The sequence below is a fragment of the Saccopteryx leptura genome, chromosome 1, assembly GCF_036850995.1.
Source record: "Saccopteryx leptura isolate mSacLep1 chromosome 1, mSacLep1_pri_phased_curated, whole genome shotgun sequence".
Lineage (NCBI taxonomy): Eukaryota > Metazoa > Chordata > Mammalia > Chiroptera > Emballonuridae > Saccopteryx > Saccopteryx leptura.
Genome location: NC_089503.1, coordinates 261,122,460 through 261,150,412, shown reverse-complemented (window position 1 = coordinate 261,150,412; position 27,953 = coordinate 261,122,460). Strand labels below are relative to the sequence as shown.

Genomic DNA, 27,953 nt, shown 5'->3' with positions numbered 1-27,953 from the left:
CCAATGTTCTTTTTTTTTTTTTTTTTTTTTTTTTTTTAGCTGCTGCAGGTTCCTGGACAACTAGAACAGTATTTGAACATTGAAGTCTCTTCTCATTTGTTAATAACAGTGCTAATGGTTGTTAATACTGCTGTTGAGTTTACATTGTTGAAATATTGTGGTATATTTTATTAAATATTTTAACACACCATTTGGTTCAGGATATTTTTTTTCTTATTTTCGTCCTTAAAACCCTAAGTGCGTCTTATGGTCAGGTGCGTCTTATGGAGCGAAAAATACAGTAACTATTTGGAATCCATCTTTGACTTCACAACTTCAAATCACCTCTATGCTTTAAAACCATTCTCTCTGAGAAGGTTCCCTTTATATTGTGTATTGAAACAAAAATGAACGTCATCATTATTTTATTAAATATAGAATATTATCTAAGTCCTATTGTACTTAAATTCTCCTTTTACAAAACCTTACATTTATATATCTTAAGAATATGTCAACATATCGCCTGGAAATTTAAATATCCAACAGAAAGCTTAAAAAGTAGATAAAATAAATTGCTGTACCGGAGGACACAAAGAAACGTAAAAACATTGTTATACTTTTGTCTCCCATGTATTGTATAATTAATTCTACTATAACTACAGTACTACTAATTATCACTGTTAAGTAGCTCTTGATGGTTTTGTTCAAACAGTAATATTTGTGTAACAGTAAATTATACAAACTAATACAGCCTTTTAAATAAACACCAGTTTTTCATATTTTTACGTTAAAGTAGTAACTTTGCGTCTGTAATTATCCATTACGTGATGGCTCTTGCCCAGCGTGCCTGTGTTCCGTGCCTGCTCTCTAACCCCGCCTCCCCAGCCCTGTCCAGGATCCGAAGAGAGGGACCTCCGAGCCCCAGGGGACCAACCTGGGCTCCACCCATCACAAGTTCTCCCTCCTAACAAATTTGGCCTCTTCAGCGCTTCCAGGACCCGCTCCATGAACAACGTCACTTCCCTGACTGGCCCCACCTCCAGGTTTCTCCCCAGTCAGACCCCGGCAGTCACCGAGCAGAGCCAGCCGCTTCCGGCTCAGGTTGTCATGGTGGCGCTTAGCCCGCCTTGCCTCGTCTTATCCGGTCTCAGTCCGGCGTGGCAGAGCCTGCAGGCACCCCAGCTCTTTCAGATCCTATCGCTCATGGTGGCGCCCTGCCTCTCCTTCCAGCCAAGCGCGTTATGGCGGCACCCTAAATAGCCACTTCAGGACTAACCCCTTACGTTGCCCTACCTCTTCTTTCTCCCGGTGCCATGACCGCGCCCAGGGATCACCGGAAGTAAAACTTTGAAAGTGGGGCGGGGCCTCTGCCGGAAGCGAACGCGGCGTTAGAAAAGATGGCGGCAGCGGTGGGCAACTCGCTTCCGTGCGGGGGCCGGCCTTGTGGGTCTCCGCCCGGCGGACAGCACAAACCTGTACCTCAGCCGCGCACGTTCCTTGCCGCCGGGCCGGCGCTCATCGCGAGCGGCGACGAACTGGTCGCCGCTGTGTGGCCATACCGGCGACTGACGCTGCTGCGGCGCCTCACGGTGCTGCCGTTCGCCGGGCTGCTCTACCCGGCCTGGCTGGGTGCCGCGGCCGCGGGCTGCTGGGGCTGGGGCAACAGCTGGGTGCAGGTCCCCGAGGCCGCGCTGCTTGTGCTTGCCGCTATCTGCCTCACGCACGCGCTCACCGTCCTCTCGGGGCATTGGTCCGTGCACGCTCACTGCGCGCTCACCTGCATCCCGGTAAGTGTGGGGGCCGGAGCCCGACGGCCACACACACGGTCCGGTCTCGCGGTGGGTCGCAGCCACGGCGTTCGCGTCGACCCTCGTCCCGTCCCGGGCCTCCTACCTGCTGCTCCTGGGTTCCCAGCGGCACCCTACACCCTTTCGCGCTGGCATAATTTTGGTCCCACTACTGACTTGCTGTGCGACCTGGGCACAGGTTATTATCCTTGGAGCTTTCCCCCGGTGTTGTCATTTAGATTCCATAAGGTAATACCTGTAAAAAGCTTAGCGCAGGGCCCAACGTATGTCGCCATTTGATAGCTCCCATCCTAGCGAGTACTCGGCTGTTTCTCCTGGAAAGATCCCTATCTTGTCGTCTGCTTCCCATCATGGTTTTCGAAGTGTGACGCTAGACCTGTCTGGTGTATTTTCCTGTCTGTGAAGCTTAGTTTGAAAACTAAGCATCAGTCCTGCTATCCAATGTTCAGAGGTCTCTGGAACTGCAACCGAAAGGGGCTTGGAATGCAGTAAACAGCAGCATTTAAGAGGAGCAAAGAGCTCTGTGTGATCAAGTGACTTAATTGTTTGGGGTCTCTTTATGTCCGTATGCAAGATGAAGACGATAATGGTATGAACTGTTGTCAGGATGTAACCTTTAGCCCCAAGATGTGGAACTGCCCTGGGTCAGCAGTTTATATCCGTGATTGTGTCTCCGCTCTCTGGGCCTGTCTCATGACCCCAGCAGGTTTGGAGCATTGGGGGCAGAGAGATGTCAGCCTCCAGCCAGCCCTCCCCTCTGATCCCAGGTGTGTCAGTTGAAAGAAAAGGGAAAGGGAACAGCACTAAGGGCTGCATAAAGAGATAGGAGCCCCCATCTTTGACTCTGAATGTGGACTGAATTTTTCTTCTGAGAGATTGTAATCTCCCTTATCCCAACAAGCCTTATTCCAGGGGAGGGGCTCAAACTTTAGGGCTTGGTAGAGTCAAATCAGTACAATGAAAGACCCGAACAAGGGACAGAAAAATGGAAGGGGCTACAAGTAGTTTGACACCCCCCCCCCCCAAATTCTAGCTGAGCTGCCTTTTGGCCTGCAGCTTAAAAGTGTGACTTAACTTCCTTCCCGAGGATGGAGAACGAGGAGGAGCTAAGCAGCTGTGGGGTTAGGGCAGCGAAGTGTGAGTTTGCATCAGAGACCTCAGATATTGCTGCTTCTGCGCTCTAGGTTTCAGTTTTCCCTTTTGTAAAGTGAGAACTGCAGCACCTGCCTCGGGTGCCATTGTGAGAGGAAACATGGTATCTGCAAAGCTCCTATATAGGGCTGGCCCACATAGCAGTTTGCACTTTCTTTTCATGGCATTACCAGATAGTTCAGAGAGTTCGTAAATATATGTTATTTTCTGACCACTTCCATTGCCTATGAACTCTCCTAGGGGTGGGACCTTATTTTTCATCATCACTGCTGTGACACCCACTTTCTCTCCCTCCCTTTCTCAAACACGCTGGCAGAGCAGCAGTGAAATGGATGCAGCTCATGACTGATGGAGTGCTCATTGAGCTCTATTCGGCCCTTCCGTGTCTTAGGTGCCAAAGAAGCAGCAGTGAACAAAACAAAACTTGTTGCCTTCCTGGGATTAATGGGGGAGACTTGCACTCAATAGTCCATGATAAAGAGAAAATAGGGTTGAGGATAGGAACATAGTGATGGAGCTTCGTGTGGGGCATCCAGGTGTGACCTCTTGAGAAGATAATATCTGAGCAAAGGCCTGAAAGCTGTGGGACCATGTGTTCCAGACAGAACAGCATGTGCCAAACCTCTTAGCTAAGGCAAGGACGAGCCTCCAATCTCATTGCTCCTCCTTGGTGAGAACACAGCAAGAACAGTAAGGGGGTATGGGGAGGAAGCCAATCAGCAATAGACCAGGTGAGCTCTGACAGGGCTTGGTTCACATGGATCAAGGGTGCACCGTGTGCCAGGCAGTATTCTTCCCACAGTGGAGGTTAAGAAGGGCTCAGCAGCACCCCTTTGCCTCTCACAGGAGTACGATGCCAGCAAAGCGACCTTCGTGAAGGTGGTCCCAACCCCCAACAATGGCTCCACTGAGCTTGTGGCCCTGCACCGAAATGAGGTAGGGATCACCTGCCAGACTGTTCAGTGCAAGACTGAGGTGAGATTCCCAGAAACTGACATCCCAGATCGAGGACCTCTGCCACAGACCAGCCTTCTCCCACAGGGTGAAGATGGGCAGGAGGTCCTGTCCTTTGAATTCCAGAAGATCAAGTATTCCTATGACGCCTGGGAGAAGAAGCGCTTCCTCCCTGTGGCCTTTCCTGTGGGAAACTCCTTCTCTTACTACCAGAGCAACAGAGGGTTTCAGGAGGACTCAGAGATCCGCGCAGCTGAGAAGAAGTTTGGGAGTAACAGGTACGTCCTGATGTCCCCATGTGTCCCCCCTGCTAACAGATCTGGGCTTCTGCCTGTGGTCATAGACCTTGCACTGTCCCAGCTGGTGGCCCCTTTCCTTTTTCTGCCCCTTCATACTCCTGAGTCATGGTACCTGAAAGATGGGGTAGAGGAATCCACCTTCTCAGCAAACATCCCAGGTGAAAGCAGTGCCCTTTGAGGAAAGTGCTAGAGTCCAATCTCCTGAACTTGCCTGCAGATAGGACCCTCAGAGGGCTCTCGGCCAGGAGCCTTCCTGGGGAGCCTGGACCCTGGCATATAAGAGTTGGTTATTAATCCTCGTGTTGTTTTTGCAATCCCCCTCTTGATTTGAAATTCTTTCTTTAAATGTAGGTTCTTGCCAGTCAGTCGTCTTATACACATCCCAACCCTGAAAGTCAGTGATCAGGATAGCTCTTACCTGTACCAGGTAGAGCGGCAGCTGCTCTGTACACACTTTCTCCTCTGACCTTCATCTGAACTGCCAGAGCTAATGTGCCTGGAAGAAGGCAAGGCTGAATTTCAGAGCCCCATCCTTGCCACTGTGACAATCAACCTGACAACTCTCGGAACCTCTAGAGAATTCTTTCTAGGCTTAATTGTTTACCACAACTATCAATCTATTAGGAGTATTTATAAGAAATGTTTACTGGTCCCCCCCATCCCCACAGGTCACATCATTCTGGCTCCTTTAAAGGCAGCAGACACAATACCGGGTGGGGTTGTTTATTTTTATCATGGTGGGGCCGTGGTAGTTTCTCTACCCTACATCCAGGAGCTCATTACACACAGTGCCACGGGATACACTTTAGTGCTCTCCTCCCCCCCCCCCCTTTGTCACATGCTGAGGCTTTTATTCAGGGAGTTTTTGGGAAATCCTGGCTCCAGACCTCCCCTCTCCAGAGGAATGGTGGGGCTTAGGCACTATATCTCAGGCCCCAGGGGGCTCAGAGGTATCTGGCTGCCGGCTGCCTCCGTGCAGCGTCAGCTTCAGGGCTCACATCCCAGTCACAGGTTCCTCTGCACTTGCTTTGTCTCCCGACAAGACAATGGATTCTTAACCCACCAACCCCCACCCAGGTAGGGGTACTGCCTGAAGAGTTTGTTGCTAGTTCAGAAGTTTCATCTGGGTTCTGCAGAGCAGAGAACAGGGGCAGTCAACATGCCTGCCCTTTTAGGGGAGGAGAGCCATAGTTGAGTGGAGCATCCTGTCTAGAAGCTTCCTAGGATTTCTTGTTTCCTGAGGAGGCCTGCAGTGCCCCAGGTAGAAATGTCAGGGTGGGGTCTTCAAGGCCTCCCACCTTGAACAGGGCCTAGGGTCTGGTTTCTTGCAGGGCCGAGATGGTGGTGCCTGACTTCTCAGAGTTGTTCAAGGAGAGAGCCACAGCGCCTTTCTTTGTGTTCCAGGTAAAACAGCAGCTCCCGCCATTCTCCCCACCCCATTCTTTAGGACTTTCACAGCCAGAGCAACCTGTGTCCCAAAACCTCCTTGTCCTTGTGGGGCAGAGTCCATGGGTAGAATGGCCCTCAGTGTACGTTCAGTCCTCAACAAATAATCTCTTGCATTCCCGGGACAGGTGTTCTGTGTGGGGCTCTGGTGTCTCGATGAGTACTGGTACTACAGTGTCTTCACTCTATCCATGCTGGTGGCCTTCGAGGCCTCCCTGGTGCAGCAGCAGATGCGCAACATGTCTGAGATCCGGAAGATGGGCAACAAGCCCCACACAATCCAGGTGTGGCTATCAGGGTCCCTGTGGTCTCGATGGGGCTGGTGCAGATGCATTTCCAGAGCTGACCGCACCCCACTCCACTCAGGTCTACCGAAGCCGCAAGTGGAGACCCATTGCCAGCGATGAGATTGTTCCTGGGGACATTGTCTCCATTGGTGAGGCCCAGTTCTGCTCCTTCCCAGTGTTATCTTAGCCTTGGCTTCTGCCTGACCTTGTGGCACTAACTACCCTACAGGTCGCTCACCTCAGGATAACCTGGTGCCATGCGACGTGCTGCTGCTTCGGGGCCGCTGCATCGTGGACGAGGCCATGCTCACAGGGGAGTCAGTGCCACAGATGAAGGTGCGAGGAAGGGGATCCTCAGTCCACTCAGATGTATCCCTGACCCATTCTTGGAGGAGTCACCTGCCAGGAGAGTGCTGGGATTATCCGTCCAGGCACACATGAAAGAGGCAAAGTGGGTACAGCATCTGGACAGAGCTTCTGGTCTCAGTGCCCCGTGCAGAAGGAATCTTGGTGGTAGTGGAGAGAGGAGATGAAAGTCCCACAGCATTGGAGCATGCAGGTGCCCTGAGATGCCAGACCTAGGTGAACTGAGAGAAGTGGGAAGGGCGTGATTTCTGGAAGAGGCCCAGTGCAGGGTCACAGGGAGTCAGCAAACATGCAAGTGGAGAAAAGACAAGGCAGGGCCTCTGTCCCTGGGGAGATATGCTGCACCAGGTGGGGAGCCCTGTGGAGCAGGTAGGCTCCTCTAGTCCTAGGATCCAGCTCTTGAGATGGATGGAGAAGGCCAAGATAGGACTGCCCGTTGACTTCACTGTCCTCCCATCCTCCCCAGGAGCCCATTGAAGACCTTAGCCCCGACCGGGTGCTGGACCTGCAGGCCGACTCCCGGCTCCACATCATCTTTGGGGGTACCAAGGTGGTGCAGCACATCCCCCCCCAGAAGGCCACCACAGGCCTGAAGCGTAGGTGCCTTGGGGCTTTCTGGGATGTCCTGACCCCACCTCCCAACCTCCTCCATGTCTGGTTGGTCATGAAGGAGGAAAGTCCAGACAGACATTTGTTTCCAGACAAGCACAAATGACATTGGCTCTGCTTGTTTCCACAGCAGTTGACAATGGGTGTGTAGCCTACGTCCTAAGGACTGGATTCAATACGTCTCAGGTGGGACATCTTGCCTGGCTCTGGGGAGGGTGGGCTCCATAGCAGGTGGTGGACACTCAAGACAGCAGCCCTTTCAGACCCCCAGTACGTCCACCGCAGAGGTTTACTCTGGCAGCAGGTACTGGGCCAGAGGCCATGTAGCGGCAAGCCAAAACAAAGCCTGCCTCCCTGGCTGAGGGTCTGGTGGGGAACAGACAACAGACCAGCTGTTAGCATGTGTTATGGGGTCATGAACAGAGATGGGCCCTTAAATTTACTAACGCAGCAAGAAGACTGCCTAGTAGAGGTGATGACCAGACCTTTTTCCAAGAACTTCTGTCCCATCTTGGCCACTTCCTTCCCACACCCCTAGGCTTTGGCCACTGATCTCCGTAGCTCTTGACTGAGTTGCAGCCTCACACGTAGCCGTGTGGTCCCTGGAACCTGTGCGTGATGGGTTGCAGGACTCACTGGGCCTACAGCTGGTGCTCTGTCAGCTGAGGGAGGACCTAGCCCTGATGCCCTCAGATCAGGGAGGCTGCCTCCCTCCACCCCCCAAGAAAGGCCTCTAACTCCATCCTTCCAGGGCAAGCTGCTGCGTACGATCCTCTTTGGGGTTAAGAGAGTGACTGCGAATAACCTGGAGACCTTCGTCTTCATCCTCTTTCTCCTTGTCTTTGCCATTGCGGCAGCCGCCTACGTGTGGATTGAAGGTAAGCACCATGTCCCCTACCTGTCTTCTGAGTCCCTTGCCCACCACCCCAGGCTGGCAGGCCCTGTCTTCACAGGCACCAAGGATCCCAGCCGGAACCGCTACAAGCTGTTTCTGGAATGCACACTGATCCTCACATCAGTCGTGCCCCCTGAGCTGCCCATTGAGCTGTCTCTGGCTGTCAACACCTCCCTCATTGCCCTGGCCAAGCTCTGTGAGTGCCTGGGATGGGTGGGGCACCAAGGGGCTGGGCCCTGGCAGGACCCCTGACCCTGACTCCACCTCCCAGATATGTACTGTACAGAACCCTTCCGGATCCCCTTCGCTGGCAAGGTGGAGGTGTGCTGCTTCGACAAGACAGGGACCTTGACCAGTGACAGCCTGGTGGTGCGTGGTGTGGCTGGGCTCAGGTGAGCATGGAGACCTGGGCCAAGAGATACCCAGCCAGCAGCAAAGGGCTTTCTGGGAGCTCAAGAGCCTGAGAGTTGCCTGCCCAAGCCCCCAAGTGAGAGCGTGTCAGAGGCCCCACTGTAGGGGGCTCCGTGTGCAGTCTCTGTGCATGACGGGGGCATGAGAATCACCTTGGGCTCCAGGCAGCCACATGATCTCTGGGAGCATCTATGAGACAAGGACCAAATCAACACCCTACTCCCTAGAAGTGACTGGCACAGAATATGGGGGTCCATCTCTCCTTCTGGCTAGCAATTCCTAGGGGGTACCTCCACCCTTTAACTGTTTCCTTTCCTTGCAGAGATGGAAAGGAGGTGACCCCCGTGTCCAACATCCCTGTGGAAACGCACCGGGCCCTGGCCTCTTGCCACTCTCTGATGCAGCTAGACGATGGCACCTTGGTGGGTGATCCCCTGGAGAAGGCCATGCTGACAGCCGTGGACTGGACACTGACCAGAGGTGAGGGGCTGGAGTTTGGGGCACAATGCAGACACATTGTCAGTTCTCACACCCCCGGGTAGGCAGGCCAGATCCCTCAGAGACAACCGTTTCCAACTCAGGCTGGTGGGTGGGTACAGGCACCTCTGACATGGGACAGTGCCACACCCTTGGTCATCCCCCTGGGGTGGAACCCACCCCACCCAACGCTACAGGGCAGGGCCCTCCAAGCCCAGGTCTCCCAGCACTGATCCCTGGAGCCAGGAGCCCACAGGTCCCGGGTCTGGGATGGGGAAGCAGGCGGGGGCCTGGCTGCCTCTTTGGAGCGAAGGCCCTCAGGACTCGTACTTATTTGTTTCCAGATGAGAAAGTATTCCCCCGAAGTATTAAAACTCAGGGGCTGAAAATTCACCAGCGCTTTCATTTTGCCAGTGCCCTAAAGCGAATGTCCGTGCTTGCCTCTTTCGAGAAGCTGGGCTCCACCGACCTCTGCTACATCGCGGCTGTGAAGGGGGCCCCTGAAACTCTGCACTCCATGGTGAGCTAAACCCAGCCCGGGGCTTGCTGGGGGTTGGGGGTCAGTGCAGAGTGGTCAGTGACATCCTCCTACGTTCCCTACAGTTCTCCCAGTGCCCATCCAACTATCACCACATCCACACGGAGATTTCCCGGGAAGGAGCCCGCATCCTGGCTCTAGGGTACAAGGAACTGGGGCACCTCACCCACCAGCAGGTAAGGGCCCAGGATCCCCACCTGCCAGACTGTCACCACACTCACCCACAGCCATATCACCTTGTGTCCTTGTAGTGCCCTTTTGAGTAGGCACTATTTCATCTTTCTCCCCCCAGCCTCTACCTTTAGAGACTTCCACTGGCACTCAGTCCTCAGTTTCTTCCTCATGGTGCCCTGCCTCCATGGGACCCCAGCCCATCTTGGAGCTATACCTCCACCCAGCCTCCTGTCCCCACACCCAAGGGTCCTCACACACCCGCAGGAAAAGCAGGGGACATCTTGGATGATCGTCTCCAGTCTAGCTCTGCCCCTGCCCAGCCACATGGTCACTGGGTGGCTTGGGGACATCCCCAGCTCTCAGTTGTACCCCATGTCCCATCAGCTCTTCTCCTGTCTCCACTGCCAACACTCCTTTACCTGCTTTCACCTTGGCCTTCATCCAGGCCATTTGCACCCAGTGGCCAAGAGATCCTTCCAGAACACATTCCTGATCACACACTTCCCTCAGACCCACTCCTGCTCCGCGCCACCTTGGCCCTGCCTATCATGTTCCCTGTCTTCATCTGTCCTATGGCACTCAGCATTCTGATACTGTGATTTTATTTATTATACTTCTGTTCCAATAGATAACAAGCTTCACGAGAGTGGAGCATTTTTTTTTGTTTCGGGAATGTGGTAGAGGGTGAACGCATGTTTGGTGGTTAACAAAGAACAGGTACCGATAGAAGCCAAGACACAATGCCTCCGTAATGACATGCCACGTCCACACCAGGGAGTAGAGGCACCATTGGAGGCAGGGCCCACTCAGCCATTGCCAAACCCCTAAGCTACAGGGGGGAACCATCCCTTCTCTGACCTCCCCACCCAGCACATTGTTGAAGCTTGTGATGTTAGGGAGGGGACAGGTCGTGAGCACAGCCTTTGTTTATCTGCAGGCCCGGGAGGTCAAGCGGGAGGCCTTAGAGTGCAACCTCAAGTTCGTCGGCTTCATCGTGGTCTCCTGCCCACTCAAGGTTGATTCCAAGGCTGTGATCCGGGAGATCCAGAATGCCTCCCACCGGGTATGGCTGCTGGACCTCTCCAAACCAGGTCCCGCAAGCATTTGGGTGGATGGGCGGGCCTCAGCTCCTCCTCACAGAGAGGAGGCTGACGGCAGAGGGCACTTCCACCTTCAGTGGGACAAGTTGGTACTTCCTTGGGCCCACAGCATCGCTGGGAGGCTAAGGCTGGGTAAGGAGGTATGGAAGCAATTCAATACCCAGATACATTTGTCTCAGTGGCTTTAGTCTGTATGGTAGTTTGTGTTGTCTAGTTCGGGACTTGGGGCAGTTTAGAGTATGGGAGATAAGTGAGCTGACAGTCCTACCTAGCACTTGGCAGGCCTCACCAGCTTTAAGCTGGGGGGTTGGAATGTGTGGTTTACACCCCACACATACACAACTCCTCGGCAGTTAACCGAGCCAAGAAGGTCCACTCCAAAAGCTGGCTCGTAGTTTATACTGAAAAGAAAAGGTCTGGGTGTTCTCAGAAAGCCACACATACATGTGTTGGTTTCTTTCTGTTTTTTTTTTGTTTTGTTCTTTGATATTTAGAGGCCCTGGCCAGTTGGTTCAGTGGATAGAGCGTCAGCCTGGTGTACGGAGGTCCCAGGTTCAATTCCTAGTCAGGGCACACATGAGAAGCAACCATCTGCTTTTCTGTCTTCCCTTCTCACAGCCAGTGGCTCAGTTTGTTTGACCATCAGCCCTGGGCGCCAAGGATGGCTCTGTTATTCGAGCATCATATCCAGATGGGGGTTGTCGAGTGGATCCCAATCTGGGCGCATGTGGGAATTTGTCTCCATCTCACCTCTCACTTAAAAAAAAAAAAATTAGAAACATTGGTTTTTGTTCCACTTATTTACGCATTCATTTGTACATGTTCTCTGACTGGGGATTGAACCCACAACTTTGGTGTATCGTAACGACTCTAACCAACTGTTACCCAGCCAGGGCTATATTGTTTTTATAAAACATTGCCAGGTGAGGGCAGATTGTGGCCTTGGAAGCCCAGTCCCCAGTAGAGGGCCAGAACCTCCCTCTCTGTCCTTCCTTAGAGGGACTCAGGCACCAGGTTTGCAGGCTAGAGTTCTGCTCCACTGAGCCTCCACTCCTCTCTCTAGGTGGTCATGATCACAGGTGACAACCCACTCACTGCCTGCCATGTGGCCCAGGAACTACACTTCATTGAAAAGGCACACACACTGATCCTACAGCCTCCCACGGAGAAAGGTGAGACCCAGAGTAGCTGGGGCACCATGAGTCCAAGAACAGCTCTCCTGGTGGCCCTCCTGTGTGCCAGGCCTCAGTGAACACACCCATGTCACTGAATACCTGTGATGGTTGCAGCAGTGTGGCATAGGCCTGTGGATCACAGCCCTGCTCCTTGAGCCATCTGGCCAAGGAGCTCCATATTCGTGTGTCTAGCAGCATGCAGCCAGTCACTGGCTCCAGGATCAGTGATGACTTACAATCTCAAGGTAATTGATTATAGTCACACCATCCCACGTTTCATACTTCATACCCATTTTGGACCCGACAGGCTGCCTGTGCACAGCAAGTCTCCCACTCCCTAGCTCAGGGACTTAGGAGGTAGTGCTCGGCACATTAGGCCTGGTGTCTGTTACCACACTGTCCCTTCACCCTGCACAGGAGGGCTTGCCATCCTCATGCCACTTAGGTAGAAGCCATCCGGGTCAGCTTTTGACACCCAGCTTTATAGACCATGAAATAGAGAGCAGTGAACCCACCCACCCAGGTCACTTGGTGTCACTGTGACTAAGCATTTGAACCTGGATGGCCTGACTCCAGCCGCTGGCTTCTCCTAAGTGATAAAAAAAACTGGTCACTTAATTGGCTACAAGTGGTACCCAAGAGTTAGACCAGTCAAGAAGCCAATCCAGCCCCGGCACTTTCTGGCTAGTAGGTTGGGGTGGGTCAGACGCTGAAGGATGGTGTCTCAGGGCTAGAGGCCAGGGGAGCGTGTTGGTAAGGCCTAGCCAGGGCAGCTTCCGGAACCTCCTGGCCTTTCTCCCAGTCTGCACTGTTTGTCCCAGGGCTCTGTCCAGTTCCATGTGCTGGGCTTTTGAGAGGCCAGGGATTGTGGGCAGGTGGCCCAGAAAGGTGGCTGTCAGGACTGCTGATTGGCAAGTGAAGTTCCTCTAACAGAAGGGCAACCATAAGCCAGGTGGGGGTTAATTTCCTGTCCAGGGTGAGCCATCCAGTTCCAGGAGGGCTACTGGGCGAGCCAGCTAGAAAGAGGAAGCGGATAGTAAATGGCCAGAGGAAATGACTTGAGGTGCTCCAGCTCTGGGAGAGTGGGGTTTCAGCAGGCCACAAGGATGGGGCCAGTTAGCTAACAGGCTTGGGTATGCCTCGATTAGAATTTGGCCCCTTCATGTGGTCTCAGGCCCTGGGTTTTGGGATACCCCATCTGTGTTGGGAGGATTCTGAATAACTTCTGTAGGGCAGTTGGTTCCAGGGTGCATGTAGATGTGGATGAGGCTTGGGAGAGTAAAGATGGGTGGGGGTTCAAGACGGTGCTCCAGAGAGGAGAGCCAGGGACCAAGTATAACATCTGTGTGAGGGGTCTGCCTCAGCAGCTGAGCCCTGTCCCTGACCTTGGGCACTGGCTCTGCAGGTCGACCTTGCGAGTGGTGCTCCATCGATGGCAGTATTGTGCTACCCTTGGCCAAAGGCTCCCCAAAGGCACTGACCCTGGAGCATGCCCTGTGCCTCACAGGTGATGGCTTGGCCCACCTGCAGTCTGAGGACCCCCAGCAGCTGCTGTGCCTCATCCCCCATGTGCAGGTGTTTGCCCGCGTGGCCCCCAAACAGAAGGTGAGTGCAGGGGGGTGACGGGGCAGGTGGGGCCTTAAGGCAGCACACAGCCTTCATTTGGTTCTTTGCCCACACAGGAGTTTGTTATTACTAGCCTGAAGGAGCTGGGCTATGTGACTCTCATGTGTGGGGATGGCACCAATGACGTGGGCGCCCTGAAGCACGCTGATGTGGGTGAGCCCTGCGGGCAGGGGCTGTTCCTGTTCTCGCTATTCTGCCAACGAGAGCTAAGCATAAAAGACACCTCTATGTGCATGAGAAGGCAGTGAAGGGGGTAGGGCAGGGCCGATAGGATCGGGGAACCAAGGGTCTACAAGGGCAGGAAGGACACAGGTGTCTAAGGAGCAGTGTAGCTGGGGCCACCAGAGCCATGCGGAGAGTTTGGGAGTTGTGTGGGGCAAATGCGTCGTGGTTTGCTCAGGCCCCCTGGGCACCATGCGGGCACAGAGGCCAGGGAGAGATGGGACAAGTGGGGACAAACAAGTAACTGGATCTGAAACATTTGCCAGCAGTTCACAGCCTCGGATCTCTATCAACAGAACATATTTGTCTGCTTTACTTGTCAACTACAGCATTTACCAAGTAGCATTTACCTCAGAATTATGATCCTTGGCAATAAACTTCTTTGAAATTCAGTTAGTTTTGACTTATTTAGAGTTATGTGCTTTGGGGGTTTTGTTCTTTCTTTTAAGTAGGAAGTAAGATAAAGGCTCTCTGAGGTACTCCTTGGGGAGGTCCAGTGCAATGGGGAGGTTTAACTTCAAGGCCCCTGGCTCCATCTTGGTATTGACCAGACACTCTGTACTGGTCTAGGGCCAGTGGGCTCTCTTGGATCCTAACACACATATCTCTTCCCCCACCCCAAGGTGTGGCACTCCTGGCCAACGCCCCAGAGCGGGTTGTCGAGCGGAGGCGGCGGCCCCGCGACAACCTAGTCCTGAGCAACAGTGGTGTCAGGGCCACTTCCAGGGCAGCCAAGCAGAGGTTGGGGCTCCCACCCCCAGAGGAGCAGCCCACCTCCCAGAGGGTGAGTCATCGGAGAGGGGCACCAGCACCCCCTTTGTGGCCAGGTTTCACCCACTGTCACCAACCCACCCCACAGGACCGCCTGACCCAGGTACTACGGGATCTCGAGGATGAGAGCACACCCATCGTGAAGCTGGGGGACGCCAGCATCGCTGCGCCCTTCACCTCAAAGCTGTCATCCATTCAGTGCAGTGAGTCCCGCCACCTGCCCTGTCCCCCCAGCTGACTGTATGGCACCTATGCCCACATCTGTCTCTCCCCTCCCTTTATCCATGCAGTTTGCCACGTGATCAAGCAGGGCCGGTGCACGCTTGTGACCACACTGCAGATGTTCAAGATACTGGCTCTCAATGCCCTCATTCTGGCCTATAGTCAGAGTGTCCTCTACCTGGAGGGTGTCAAGTTCAGCGATTTCCAGGCCACACTGCAGGGGCTGCTGCTGGCTGGCTGCTTCCTGTTCATCTCCCGCTCCAAGGTAGGCTGGGACCCCAGGCAACGTAATTGCTCCCACCCAAGGGCGTACTCTGCCTCTGAACCACGGCACCAGCCCTGGAGGTGCTGAGCGGTTTTATGGGTTCGTGGCAAGGGACACAGGCCAGCCAGGGCAGGCTGTTAGAGGTGCTGCTGGATATCTTCTTCCTCGCAGCCGCCCTCAGGGTGGAGCTGTCATCCCCACATGACAGGTGGTAGGGGGAGCCTACTGAGGCTCTTGCAGGTAGCGCAGTTCAGGCTCTAGCCCTGTCCACAGGCAGCCAGGGCTGTGGAAGCTGGTGCCAGCCTATGGCTTCAGGAGGTGCTGACTACTCTGCACCAGGCCTGCAGGAGGCATGGTGGGTGTGTGGATGGTTCTGGGTACTCTGGGCTTTGACACCTGCTTATTTCTGTCCCCTACCACACCACTGCAGCCCCTCAAGACCCTGTCCCGAGAGCGGCCCCTACCCAATATCTTCAACCTGTACACCATCCTCACAGTCCTGCTTCAGTTCTGCGTGCACTTTCTAAGTCTTGTCTACCTATACAGCGAGGCCCAGGCCCGGAGCCCTGAAAAGTGAGTGCCACCCCAGCAGTGGCTGTACCCAGAAGAGGCAGCATCCCTGTGGTGGGAGGTGGGGAGTAGGATGCAGGTGCAGACATTGGCCTGGGGCAACCAGGACCAGGTAGAGCCCTGGCTGTGTTCGGTTGGGAGCCACAGACCCTCATGCCTCCTGCAGGCCGGAACAGTTTGTGGACCTGTACAAGGAGTTTGAGCCGAGCCTAGTCAACAGCACTGTGTACATCATGGCCATGGCCATGCAGATGGCCACCTTCGCCATCAACTACAAGGTGAGGTCCATCCCTGGCCAGGACATGCCCAGCCCACCCACCTGGCCCCCATAATACACAACTCTTCCATCTGTGGCCCCACAGGGCCCACCCTTCATGGAAAGCCTGCCTGAAAACAAGCCTCTGGTATGGAGCCTGGCTGTGTCACTCCTGGCTATTGTGGGCCTGCTCCTTGGTTCCTCACCTGACTTCAACAGCCAGTTTGGCCTGGTGGACATCCCCGTGGAGGTGAGTGTCCCTGTGGATGTGGCCCCGGGACTCGACCTGGACCCATCTGCAGTCACCCAGTTCATCATTGCTCCTGCCCTGCAGTTCAAGCTGGTCATCGCCCAGGTCCTGATCCTCGATTTCTGCCTGGCACTCCTCGTCGACCGTGTTCTGCAGTTCTTCCTTGGGACCCCGAAGCTGAAAGTGCCTTCCTGAGACAGCAGTGCCAGCATCCACTGTCCACCCTACTACTGCTGGGCAGGGGCCTCATGCAAGCCCCAGGAGGGAACACCACCCCGTGGCAGGGCTGACCCAGTCCTGCCTACCAAAACTGAGCTGGGATACCACCCCCTTCATGGCTGTCCATGAGCCTATGTGGCCCCAGCCAGCATCTTTAATAAATAAAGCAGCATCCACAATTTTTAAGAAGTCCTGTCTCCACCTCTGTCTTTACCACACAAATGGTCACTGGGAGGCTGGGTGTTCACCAAGGAAGATTCTAGCACCCTCCCAGAGGGCTGTGTGTGATGGTAATGACACCATCTGCAACAGTCAGTACTTGGATAGGCCAAGCTTCCAGGACTGAGAGCTCTGCGTATTTCCTGGTTTAACAAGCGCCCTCATATTTCTGAGGTCTCAGCTTCATATTTTGACACCTTTGGGCATTGAGGGGAATCTTAGGATCGAGGACATTTTTCCCTTTTCAATAATATGCAAAATAGCATGCCTTCCCCCCATGGTGTCTTAGGTGTAAGGAAGTTCAACCCACATCATTAGAATATTGGCTCAGGTTGGAGTACTGGAATCCTGAGCCACATGGGTGCTGTCGCCATCTCAGTTACAGCCAGATTTTGACCCAGCAGCCTGGCTGTCATACTGATACTGTCCTTCCTTTTTAAAGGGCATGCACTCACTGCAATTCAGGAATGTCCAAGGCAGCATGAGAACTGAGTCCCAGGCAGTTAAGAGATATACCTTCTCAACAGCAAAATCTTTAGGAAGCAAAGGTACAAACATGAAGTTATTTAGAGCCAGGAATTCCGCTGAGTGAAGAATGTGGGTGCATTTTTGTAACTTTGACAAGCTGCATGTGACAACCGCAGGCCAGGAGTCTCAGGCCCAGACTTCTGGGCAACCTTCCCTCTCTACCAGTGCTCACTGGGGGACTCAACCCTTTCCTGCCCTGCCCTTAGTCATCTGTAGTAGCCCACCCCTGTCTGGCTTCTCCAGTCAGCAAAGTGTTGCTGGAAGCCCAAGGCCTTGGGAAGCAGCAGGGACCAGCCCTGGACACCCCATGAGCAGTGGTTGGCCAAGGTCTCCGAAGGGGCTGTTGCTGCAGACCCCAGCCTGCAGAGGGGTTGCTGTGGTGTGGAATGTAGGGGAATTTCAGATCCCTGGGACAACTTGAGGCAACTCAGAGGAGTACTCTGGAATTGGGTTTGCCAGGGATGATTCTTTGGGTGCTCAGAGTGGGGTCTCTGTGCTGCCCTCCCCCAGGCCCATGCCTAAGAAGCACTAAGGGTGTTTCTGGCTGCACTATAATCCAGCCTCGAGCCTGATCTAGCTTTGAGTGCCACTGGGAGTCCTCCAGGCCATGGGTCTCCAGCCAGCCACAAAACATTGTAGGACTTCAGATTTGGCTGTAATTGGGCAGGACTGCAGGCCTCTACAAGGGGTTTCATGTCTCTGGTTGTGCTGGGATGGGTGCAGGATTCCAAGACACCTACCTGAACAGGGCTGTTATGGTGTGTAGAAGGGTCAGAAACAAGTGAAATCTGGGATTTAGAAGTCACTTCTGGGGGAGTGTGCTGGGGCTTTGAGGCCACACAAAGATGTGGGGAAGAGAAACCTGGCCAGGATAGAATCCGGGAGTGTCCAGGTCTGCAGCATTTCGGCCTGTGGTGGTCGCCCAGGAGGCACCGGCTCTACAGCCGGTGCTCACCACTTGTGCTTCTGTACTTTGGAGGCGTGGCCTGAGGCAAGGGCGTGTATGGGTGATACAGTGGGTGTGGCCAAGCAAGGGGCAGGTCGTTGCAGAAGCCGGTGGAGTTGCAGCAGGATATCTGGGCTAGGCCCGGCTGGTGCATGATCCCATCCCAGTCCCTGTCCCCACCGAGCGATTCCTGGGCCATGGACAGAGCACAGCCGGGTAGGCGATACGGGATACGGGATCCAAGAGGGACATTCCCAGCCATAGTCTACTTACTAAATTGAAGGGCCATGGTTGCCCCTCTCTGTCTAGAGCAAGGCGAGGACTTTCTCAATGAGGAGGACGCAGGGATCCTCCATTGTGGGAACCGAACCCGCAAGCCGAGAGGGGCCTGGGACACCAGTCCCTGACCTCCTCCCGCTTTGGAGTCTTCACCCCGGATGCCTGGGGGAAGGGGCCCAGGAAGGGGAAGTGGCTGCTTCTGCTTTTGATATTTGTGATGGGGGCAGGGTGTCACGACCGCTAATGGAGAACGGAGAGAGCGACAGCGCGGCAGGATCCCCACCTGGCTGCTCCATAGCCCAGGGAAGGGCAGTGCTGAACTGGGCCCCCTAGAAGAGGGGGCTGTTGCAGAAAAGTGAAGGTTCCACTTGTCTTTGGGGCTGTCTTTTGTGTCCCTGCTGTGCATGTTGGGTGTCATTCAGTCTTTATGACCCTCGTAGTTTCAGTCTGCCAGTGTTTCTGCCACAGCTCTGTGCCTGTCTGTCCCACGTATATTTCCATCTCTCTGGCCTGAGGTCCATGTGGTTCCATTGTCAAGCTGGCTGTCTTCCCTGAGGACATTGTGACTGCATCTTGTCTCTTGGCTTCAGAGCCCGTGCATTTGTGGGTGCCCTGTTCTCTGTGTTGGGTTGTGCTTAGGTCCAGCTGCCTGCCCCGAGTCAGCCGCACCCACCCAAGCCGATGCTCCCCCCTTCCCACACTCCCCATAGAACTAAAACTTTATCTGTGTCTGTCTCCTCTTTTCCTCTCTCTTCCAACCCTCCAAACAACAAGCCAATGTGCTGTGGACAGAGGGAGGCTTCAGTGTGCCCATGTTGACACTCCTCCCCTTTCCAGGCCTACCCCCAGCTCCTGAGAGCAGGAGGAGGTACAGTGATATCTTCCAGAGCCTGGACAACCTTGAGATTTCACTGGGGAACGTGTGAGTCTGCACCTGGGTCACCCTCAAATCCTGCCAGAATCTCTAAAACTTCTGAATATCCCAAAATGCAACCCCCTAAATACACTGGAAATCCTCATAGTGATTCTAGATAGAACTCCCACATACCCTTCTTGTGACCCCTAATACATTTGAGATCTCTATAATCCCACTCTCTGAACCCCAAAGTTACCTGTAATCCATCAGACTCTCTCAAGTCCCATAAGAAAGCATACTAGTTCTCCCCCAAAATCAATCCTTTAGACCTCCCAGATACAAGAGATGTCACTGAAGTGATATCCAGGACCATCCATCAAACTGCTCCGGGATCCTCAGCACCCCTCAGAGGGACAGACTGGGTGGAGGGTGGTATTCTTACAACCTTACCTCCTAGGACCCTTGAGATGCTGGCTGGAGACCCTGGACTTTCAGGAGACACAGAGCCTGACAAGACCTCCACAGCCACTGCGGTGAGAGGCAGAGCCAAGGGGGCAGGGAGGAGGGGCACCCAGGAAGAGGGGCTTTAAGGAGGTGGCCCCTGACCTGCATGCTCTTCAACCTTGTCTCCTTCCCCCTCAGACCAATGAAACCAGCCATTGGAGTGGCCCCTCCCTGGAGGCTCCTGCACTCCTTACAGGTAGGAGGTTTTTTTGTTTGTTTGTTCTTGTTTTTTTGTTTTTTTTTGTATTTTTCTGAAGCTGAAAGCGGGGAGAGACAGTCAGACTCCCGCATGCGCCTGACCAGGATCCACCCGGCACGCCCACCAGGGGGCAACGCTCTGCCCACCAGGGGGCGATGCTCTGCCCCTCCAGGGCTTCGCTCTGTTGCGACTAGAGCCACTCTAGCGCCTGGGGCAGAGGCCAAGGAGCCATCCCCAGCGCCCGGGCCATCTTTGCTCCAATGGAGCCTCATTGCGGGAGGGGAGGAGAGAGACAGAGAGGAAGGAGAGGGGGAGGGGTGGAGAGGCAAATGGGCGCCTTTCCTGTGTGCCCTGGCCGGGAATCGAACCCGGGACTTCTGCACGCCAGGCTGACGCTCTACCACTGAGCCAACCAACCAGGGCCAGGTAGGAGGTTTTGAGGCCAGGGACTGAGGGCTAAAAAGAAGTCCTTCCCTTAAGTCATCACTAACTGCCCATCTCATGCACCTATGACATTGCAGTGCACACAGCAGAGCTGAGCCCCTAACTTCAGGGATCCCCCAGTCTGGGTGGAGAATCAGTATAAAATTGCAAGTCATTGTAAAAGGGTATTTTGGAGCCATAGGGTGTAGAATAAGGGTTACTGGTCTGGTATAAGGGCTCAGGTAGGTCAAGGTCCCATGGGAGTTTAGAATTAAGAGGTCAGAAGTCCACCCATCTGCCTCAGGTGAGGAACTGGACTTGCGGCTCATTCGGACCAAAGGTGGTGTGGATGCAGTCCTGGACTATGCCAAAACCTGGAGCCGCTATGCCAAGGAGCTGCTGGCATGGACTGAGAAGAGAGCCAACTTTGGTAAGTGTCCCTTCCACCCAGCCTCAGGCACGAGGGAGCAGCCACACCCAGCACAACTCAGACCCCTGCTGTCTACCCCCAGAGTTGGAGTTTGCCAAAAGTATTGTGAAGATTGCTGAGGCTGGCAAGGTGTCAATCCACCAGCAGGTAACGATGACCAGACACCCCAGAGGCCAAGCCCTCCATAGCCCCAGCCTGACCCCCTCCAGATCCTTAGCATCATCCAATACCCCCACCCCAGAGCCACATGCCACTGCAGTACATCTACACCCTGTTTCTGGAACACGACCTCAGCCTGGGAGCCCTGGCCGTGGAGACAGTGGCCCAGCAGAAGAAAGATTACTACCAGGTGAGGGAGCTGTGCCATCCATGCGTCATTCCCTGCACAGCCACCCCGCAGGAAGGCATCCTTACCATCATTGCCATTTTGCTGATGAGGAAGCTGAGGCCCATAGATGCTGAGGAACTTGCCCAAGGTTACTCAGCAGAGATTCACACCAGGCTTCCTGTACAATTGCAAAACTGTGCTTTTGTTTGTCAGTGGGGCACAGAATGAGGCACTCAGTGTTCCCAGGAAGAGAGTCTTGGCATCTCTGGGTCGAAGCAGAAAGGATGAGGTGACCACCAAGTCTCTGTTGGAAGTGGGAATAGGGAAGAATAAGTCTGGGTCAGAACACCCCCTGCGAGAATGCAGACCCAGAAAGGGTTCAGAGGGTACAAGACACATACATGGCCTTGGGCAATGGAAGAGCCAGTGGCCCTGAGGCAGCATCCTCATCCCCTATCATTGCCAGCCCCTGGCAGCCAAAAGGACTGAGATTGAGAAGTGGCGGAAGGAGTTCAAGGAGCAATGGATGAAAGAGCAGAAGCGGATGGTGAGAACCAGGGTGAGTGAGGGCCAGCTGGGGGGGAGAGGAAGGGACGCTGACCTTGCTCATGCCCTGCCCCCAGAACGAGGCAGTGCAGGCACTGCGGAGGGCCCAGCTCCAGTATGTACAGCGAAGTGAGGACCTGTGGGTACGCTCCCAGGCATCCTCAGAGGACGCAGCCCCCCAGTCCGCGCTGGGACCCAGTAAACAGCAAGAGCGGCGGCGGCGCTCACGAGAGGAGGCCCATGCCAAGGTGGGGACCCAGCCCCATGATCCCCCCGAGCACCTTGGTGCCCCCCATTTCATGCTGTCTCCCACATATGCCCCCGGCCTTGGTTTTTCCAGGCACAGGAGGCAGAGGTGCTATACCAAGCCTGCATCCGTGAGGCTAATGCAAGGCAGCAGGACTTAGAGGCCACCAAGCGGCGGATTGTGTCGCACATACGCAAGCTGGTGTTACAGGGAGATGAAGTGATGAGGCGGGTGAGGGCCCCCCCCCGCCGCCAGCTGAGTGCCCCTCCCCCCTGCTCTTCCCAAACTGTCTCTGGAACAGCAGGCCTAGCTCCATCTCCACAGACAGCCAGTTTCTGCCCCCAAACCCTGATGGCGGCTCTGCCTAGGCCCCACTCCCATGGGGTCCTGCCCCCAGGATGACACTGCCCAGCTCTGACCACCTACCACCCCAGACAACTGCCCTTATTCCTAAGCTGCCCCGTTTCCAAATCCTGACTATGCTGGTGTTTCTAAGGGTCAGCCCTCCCCACCCACCCCCATCTCATGTGTGGTCTCCACTGGGCAGGTGACCCTGGGACTGTTCAGGCTGCGGGGGGCACAAGCAGAGCGTGGTCCCCGCGCCTTTTCTGCCCTGGTCGAGTGCTGCACACCCTTCGAGCCCGGCCAGCGCTACCAGGAGTTCGTGCAGGCACTGCAGCCAGAGGCCCTGCCACCCCCACCACCCGCCTTCTCTTTCCAGGAGTTCGTACCTACCCTGCACAGGTGGGCCCCGAGGAGCAGAGCCGGGGAGGAGCCCCAGAAACAGTGCCAGCTGTTGGCATCATGGGGCTGAGAACTCAGGGTCTGCTAACTCAAAGCCTCCGTACTACCTGAATTTAGTACCCAAGGCTCTCATTGGGGAGCGCGCATGGGGGGCTGGGGGGGCGCGCAGGGAGTTCCAGTCCTGGACTTTAAGGTTATTGCACTGACCGTGATGCTCAGGCACATCAGGGCTTGCAGATCCAAGTACCTAGAGTTGGATCCAAGATGCAGTACCTGTGTGCTGTCACCCCTGGCCAGTGTGCTGATTCTCAGAGCCCTCAAACCTATCCTCTCAGTTCCCCTCTGGATACCAGAAGAAAGCTCTCCGGCCCCCCACCTCCACGGCTGGATGGGAGTGCAGCTGAGACAGGCCCATGGGAGGACACGGGCACAGGCTGGCAGGGTAAGTGAAGTGAAGAGCGAGCAGGAACGGTGCTAGGACAAGGGGTGTCCTAACTGACCTGTCCCTTCCTAGGAACTCCAGGCCCCGCTCCGGGCAGCGATGTGGACAGCATGGGCAGTGGCAGCGAGCCTCGATCCCTGGACTCTCCCACTTCCAGCCCAGGTGGGGCCAGGCCCTGGCCCTGACCCACTCCTGACCTCGGACCATCCTCCCTCCATGGCCAGGCTCTGACCTTCAATCTCTAACCTAGCCTTTGTTCTCAAACATACCTCCACTCCTTACCTATTTCTGCGGCCTCTGAACCGGTCTGACCCCCTCCAGACCTCCAACCCTTTCCCCAAGGACACCTGGGGTAGCTCTGAAAGGCCTGAAAACCAGGAAAGCGTCCTTAGCCTGGGAGTTTCCCATGACCCCTAAAACCTCAACTTCTGTGACCCTCTGACTCTAGGCCCTGGTACTAGGCAGCTGGTGAAGGTTTTGTCCACAGGCACTGAATCCTCAGATGACTTTGAGGAGCGAGACCCTGGTGAGGCTGGAAGCACATGGGACAGGGTGGGATGGGAGTGGACCAGACCCCTCTGACCCTATTTTCCCACAGATCTGGGGGATGGGCTGGAGAACGGGTCAGGAAGCCCCTTCAAGAAGTGGACACTGTCCAGCGCAGCCCAGACCCACCGGCTGCGGCGGCTGAGGGGCCCAGCCAAGTGCCGCGAGTGTGAGGCCTTCATGGTCAGCGGGACTGAATGTGAGGAGGTGTGGCCCAGGCCAGTGACCCATTGCCCTCTGCTGACCCCTAGTGACCTCCCTCAGCCCAGGCACCTCCATAGCCTGATATTCCCATGAACTTCCTGCCCCTGGGACCAACCCTGATCTGATGGTTTCCCATGATCTTCCTATTTCCTAATGATCCTTAGAACCTTTACTTCTGCTGACCCCCAGTGACCTCCTTGACCCTGTGACCTTCCCTCTAGTGCTTTCTGACGTGCCACAAACGCTGCCTTGAGACTCTGCTGATCCTCTGTGGACACAGGCGGCTCCCAGCCCGGACTCCCCTCTTTGGGGCCGACTTCCTGCAGCTTCCCAGGGACTTCCCAGAGGAGGTGCCCTTTGTAGTCACCAAGTGCACGGCTGAGATAGAACAGCGCGCCCTGGGTGTGCAGGTACCACCTTACCCTTGACATCTGACTCTCCTCAGCAATGGCCTACCCCCTCCATGGCTGGTATTTATTTACCACCCCACCCTGCAGGGCATTTATCGGATCAGCGGGTCTCGGGTTCGTGTGGAACGACTGTGCCAGGCTTTTGAGAACGGCCGAGCATTGGTGGACCTGTCTGGGAACTCACCTCATGATGTCTCAAGTGTCCTCAAGCGATTCCTCCAGGAGGTGGGTACTCAGGGAGCAGGGGCAGGGGCTGGGCAGGCTCAGGCTAAGGACCTTCTGCAGCCTGCCCACACCCATGTCCCTTCTGCCATTTCATCCCCAGCTCACTGAGCCCATGGTCCCTTTCCACTTCTACGATGCCTTCATCTCTCTGGCTAAGGCCCTGCATACAAACCCTGGGCACGACACTGGGACCCCCAGTCCCAGTCCTGAGGTTATACACTTGCTGAAGAACCTCTTGGTGCAGCTGCCTGGCTCAAACTACAAAACCCTGCAGCATCTGGTGGCTCATCTGTTCAGGTGTGCACTGTCCCTGACCTTGAAACAGACCTCTGACCTGAGGCATGGCTCTGTGACCCCTTCCCTAGACATGTGTCTACTGACCCCTGGGATGGACCTGACACTGACTTCTGCCCTTTGTGTTTTCTGAGCTTTGACCCTTAATACATGACTTCTGACTTTGGGTGCCCATTCCTGACCCCCATCATTGGGCAGGTAGTGAGCTGCTTGGTCTCAAAAAATGACCACTGAAACCCTGGCCGGTTGGCTCAGTGGTAGAGCGTCGGCCTGGCGTGCAGAAGTCCCGGGTTCGATTCCCGGCCAGGGCACACAGGAGAAGCGCCCATCTGCTTCTTCACCCCACCCCCTCTCCTTTTTCTCTGTCTCTCTCTTCCCCTCCCGCAGCAAAGCTCCATTGGAGCAAAGATGGCCCGGGCACTGGGGATGGCTCCTTGGCCTCTGCCCCAGGCGCTAGAGTGGCTCTGGTCGCGACAGAGCCACGCCCCGGAGGGGCAGAGCATCGCCCCCTGGTGGGCAGAGCATCGCCCCCTGGTGGGGGTGCCGGGTGGATCCCGGTCGGGCGCATGCGGGAGTCTGTCTGTCTCTCCCCATTTCCAGCTTCAGGAAAAAAAAAAAAATACAAAAGAAAAAAAAAATGACCACTGACCCGTGACTTGGGCAGGTTGCTATAGGTCTGGGCTTCAGGTCCTACCTGATAAGTGATGACTGTGCCCTCTGTACCCTCTTACCCTTCTCCCCACTCCATCCCCAGGGTGGCTGCACAGTTTGAGGAAAACAAGATGTCTGCCAACAATTTGGGCATTGTGTTTGGACCAACGCTGCTGCGGCCACCAGACAGTCCTGGAGCAGCCAGCACTGGCCCTGTTACCAGCCTCCTGGACTCTGGGCACCAGTCCCAGCTTGTCGAGTTCCTCATTGTGCACTACGAGCAGATCTTTGGGATGGACAAGCTCCCCCTGGCCACTGAGCCCTTGCCTCAAGAGCCCAGCCTGGTGCCTGGGCTCCTTACAACCAGCCCCCAGCCACTACCTCCATCCCTTACACCAGATCCCCTGCCCCCAACCCTGCCCTCAGACCCAGCCCCAGATCCTGAGCCCCACAGTACCCTGGAGACGCATCCTGAGGCCATGCCCCCTGAGGTAGGAACCCCCTGAGCCCACAAACATGGGAAGGGGCTTCTCTCCATTTAATCTTCTCACCGTCTCTCCTCTCTTCCTTTCTTTCCCTTTACAATTTTCTTTTTCATTTCTTCCTTATGTACCCCATGCTCATTGTAGAAGGAAAAGTGAGGAATGGACTGTGAGGGTGTGGAGGGCGGATGTTAATAATGGAGTGATGACAGGAGACAACCCTACAGAGGAACTAACGTGGGTGATCATTTATTCCTATTTATTGGATACCTACTATATGCCAAGCATTGTTCAAGGCATTACATATATATCAGTGAGCAGAATATTCAAAGACTACAGAATAAACCAGCAATAAATAAGAAATATGATACAGATTAGTCATATAGGATGTTTATGGTGACAAATACTAGGGGGAAAAGAAAGGGTAGCATAAAGTGAGAGGTGATGGTGTGGAGGTGGATTTGAGCAAAGACTGGAGAGTGTGGAGGAGAAATAAGCCAGGTGGAGATCAGGGGAAGTGTGTCCAAGGGAATAGCCAATGCAAAGGCCTTGAGGTGGGATCATGCCTATTGTGTTCCAGGCATTGCTATAATGAATAAGGGGAAGGTGGTCAGAAGTGAGGCCCAAGAAGGGTCTATAGGGCACCACCTACTATGCATGGGCACTTTGTAGGCTTCCTGTCATTCTCATCACAGCCCTGAATAATATATACCATTAGCAACAACCATTTACAGGTGAGACTCCTAGGGAGGTTTTTCTGTCACTCAGATTCTGTTACACCTGCCATTCCTGAGCACGCAGACCCCCTTCACAGCAGCCCTGAACTGAGGAAAAGGCTGTGCTGTGGGACTCTTGAGAATGGAATGGCTCAGGCAGTACTCAGGATGGTGTCTGACACGTAGAAAGAACTCCAGCTGCTATTAGCATTTAGCTAAAAGCAGAACAGAGAGAATATATAGCTAAAAAGTGGGCATAGGGTTGCAGATAATATGGCAGAAAGGAGATTCACCTCATCCTAGTGTGGAGATGGGTAAGTCACAAACTGGTTCATGACATTTATTGCTCTGCGCAGCAGGACAAGCAGTACACTGTTAAGGACATCATCTCTCCCTAGACTCCAGAACTACAAAGGAATTTGCATGTCCAGGAACAAACCCTCAGTTCAACAGTCTCAACGAAGTAGGATTTTATTGTTGGGGTCTTCATCTTGGGTTTCTCCCTACAGATTCCAACTCCACAGAGTGAGCAGAGAGAAGTGGCCAAAGACCTCAAAGATGAAAGAGAGGAAGGTGAGTGTGTCGGAAAGTAACCCAGGAGTTCTGGGGCTGCCCAGGGTTGCTTGGCTGAGAGATGGCTCCCGGGAAGGATATCCAGAAGACCTACGGGTGCTCAGCAATGACCATCCCATTCCACAGTGTCCAGCCAAGGCCCTCAGGACTCACTTCTGGGGACACAGTCCCGTGCTTACTTCAGCCGCCAGCCAGTAAAGTATCCCCGGGGGGGCGTGAGGCCTGTCACCCACCAGTTGTCCAGCTTGGCCCTGGTAGCTTCCAAATTGTGCGAGGAGACCCCAGTCACACCAGGTTCCCGAGGGAGCTTGCGGAGGAGAGGGCCAGACCCTACTGCTGCCTCCCCTGAGGGCAGCCTCCTGCGCCACACCGCACTGCCCAAGCATTTTGAGATCACCCAGGAAACAGCCCGACTACTTTCCAAGCTGCACAGTGAGGCTATGCCCAAGGCCACCTGTTGCCCGGACTCCCAGCCTGAGGATGAGGAAGTCGAGGACCATCTCTGACCTTCCCAGCACTCTGACCAAGTGGTCCAGGACTGAGGAAATAGATCCATTTCTCCCCAGGAATTCAATGTTGGGTTTTGGCGAGTTCCTATAAGGAGAAACTACATGTCCTGTGGGGAGACTAAAATCCTTTTGGGAGCAGTGTACCAGGATCCCACTAAGACACAAGGCCCTGCCAATCAGGGCCACTCAGGTTCAGAGGTCAGTCAGGGTCAAAACTCAGGTTTAATACAGGTCACAGGATCCTTGGGGTCCACCATTGTCTCTGACCCCTGGGACAGGAATGCCTTTTGCTACTTTGTGGCCACTTCCCCTCCTCTGCCTGTCTCCTTAGCTGACCTCGAGGGACCTGCTCTTGGAGTGGGGGAGTGAAAACTTAGGACATCCTGGTGGTGCCTGGGGACTGGTGACCTCTGAATAAACTGTGTCTTTATACCCTTGAGTGTCTTTCTTTGCTAGGTGAGGGCAGCACACTCTGGTCCCATATTATCCATCAGGGAAACCGAGGCTCCCTTTCTTTGTGCACCTACAGTCGGGCTGGCCCTGGGCACCGAGTTGAGTCATGCCGACCGGCCCTCCCGGAG

General features: G+C 54.7%; 2 protein-coding genes across 4 annotated transcripts; both read left to right on the top strand.

The window, feature by feature from the left end:
* The first annotated feature begins 1,341 nt into the window (after positions 1–1,341).
* On the top strand, positions 1,342–16,260 carry ATP13A1 (ATPase 13A1). Its single transcript, XM_066351003.1, has 26 exons — positions 1,342–1,766; positions 3,786–3,875; positions 3,981–4,171; positions 5,524–5,596; positions 5,767–5,922; positions 6,005–6,074; positions 6,155–6,261; positions 6,758–6,887; positions 7,031–7,086; positions 7,652–7,778; positions 7,854–7,991; positions 8,067–8,187; positions 8,529–8,686; positions 9,028–9,203; positions 9,287–9,397; positions 10,333–10,458; positions 11,559–11,667; positions 13,076–13,275; positions 13,353–13,449; positions 14,142–14,302; positions 14,378–14,492; positions 14,580–14,776; positions 15,207–15,349; positions 15,513–15,624; positions 15,709–15,852; positions 15,937–16,260. Exons 1-26 carry the CDS (start codon positions 1,377–1,379, stop codon positions 16,045–16,047), a joined length of 3,609 nt encoding a protein of 1,202 aa, XP_066207100.1. The 5' UTR covers positions 1,342–1,376; the 3' UTR covers positions 16,048–16,260.
* Positions 16,261–17,859: 1,599 nt separating this feature from the next.
* GMIP (GEM interacting protein) lies at positions 17,860–27,906 on the top strand. 3 transcript variants are annotated; one of them, XM_066351023.1, is made up of 21 exons: positions 17,860–17,980; positions 18,881–18,965; positions 19,357–19,432; positions 19,542–19,599; positions 20,330–20,455; positions 20,538–20,602; positions 20,697–20,804; positions 21,250–21,342; positions 21,485–21,577; positions 21,670–21,807; positions 22,124–22,320; positions 22,656–22,762; positions 22,835–22,924; positions 23,211–23,288; positions 23,361–23,515; positions 23,734–23,922; positions 24,010–24,147; positions 24,248–24,444; positions 25,196–25,583; positions 26,800–26,863; positions 26,990–27,906. In XM_066351023.1, the coding sequence occupies exons 1-21, from the start codon at positions 17,917–17,919 to the stop codon at positions 27,367–27,369; spliced, it is 2,889 nt and encodes a 962-aa protein (XP_066207120.1). In that variant the 5' UTR covers positions 17,860–17,916; the 3' UTR covers positions 27,370–27,906. The 3 variants fall into 3 exon arrangements, with proteins under 3 accessions (XP_066207120.1, XP_066207111.1, XP_066207128.1); XM_066351014.1 differs by having other exon boundaries at positions 21,250–21,330; positions 21,407–21,577; positions 26,990–27,905; XM_066351031.1 differs by lacking the exon at positions 17,860–17,980 and adding an exon at positions 18,251–18,404 and having other exon boundaries at positions 21,250–21,330; positions 21,407–21,577; positions 26,990–27,905.
* Positions 27,907–27,953: the final 47 nt, after the last annotated feature.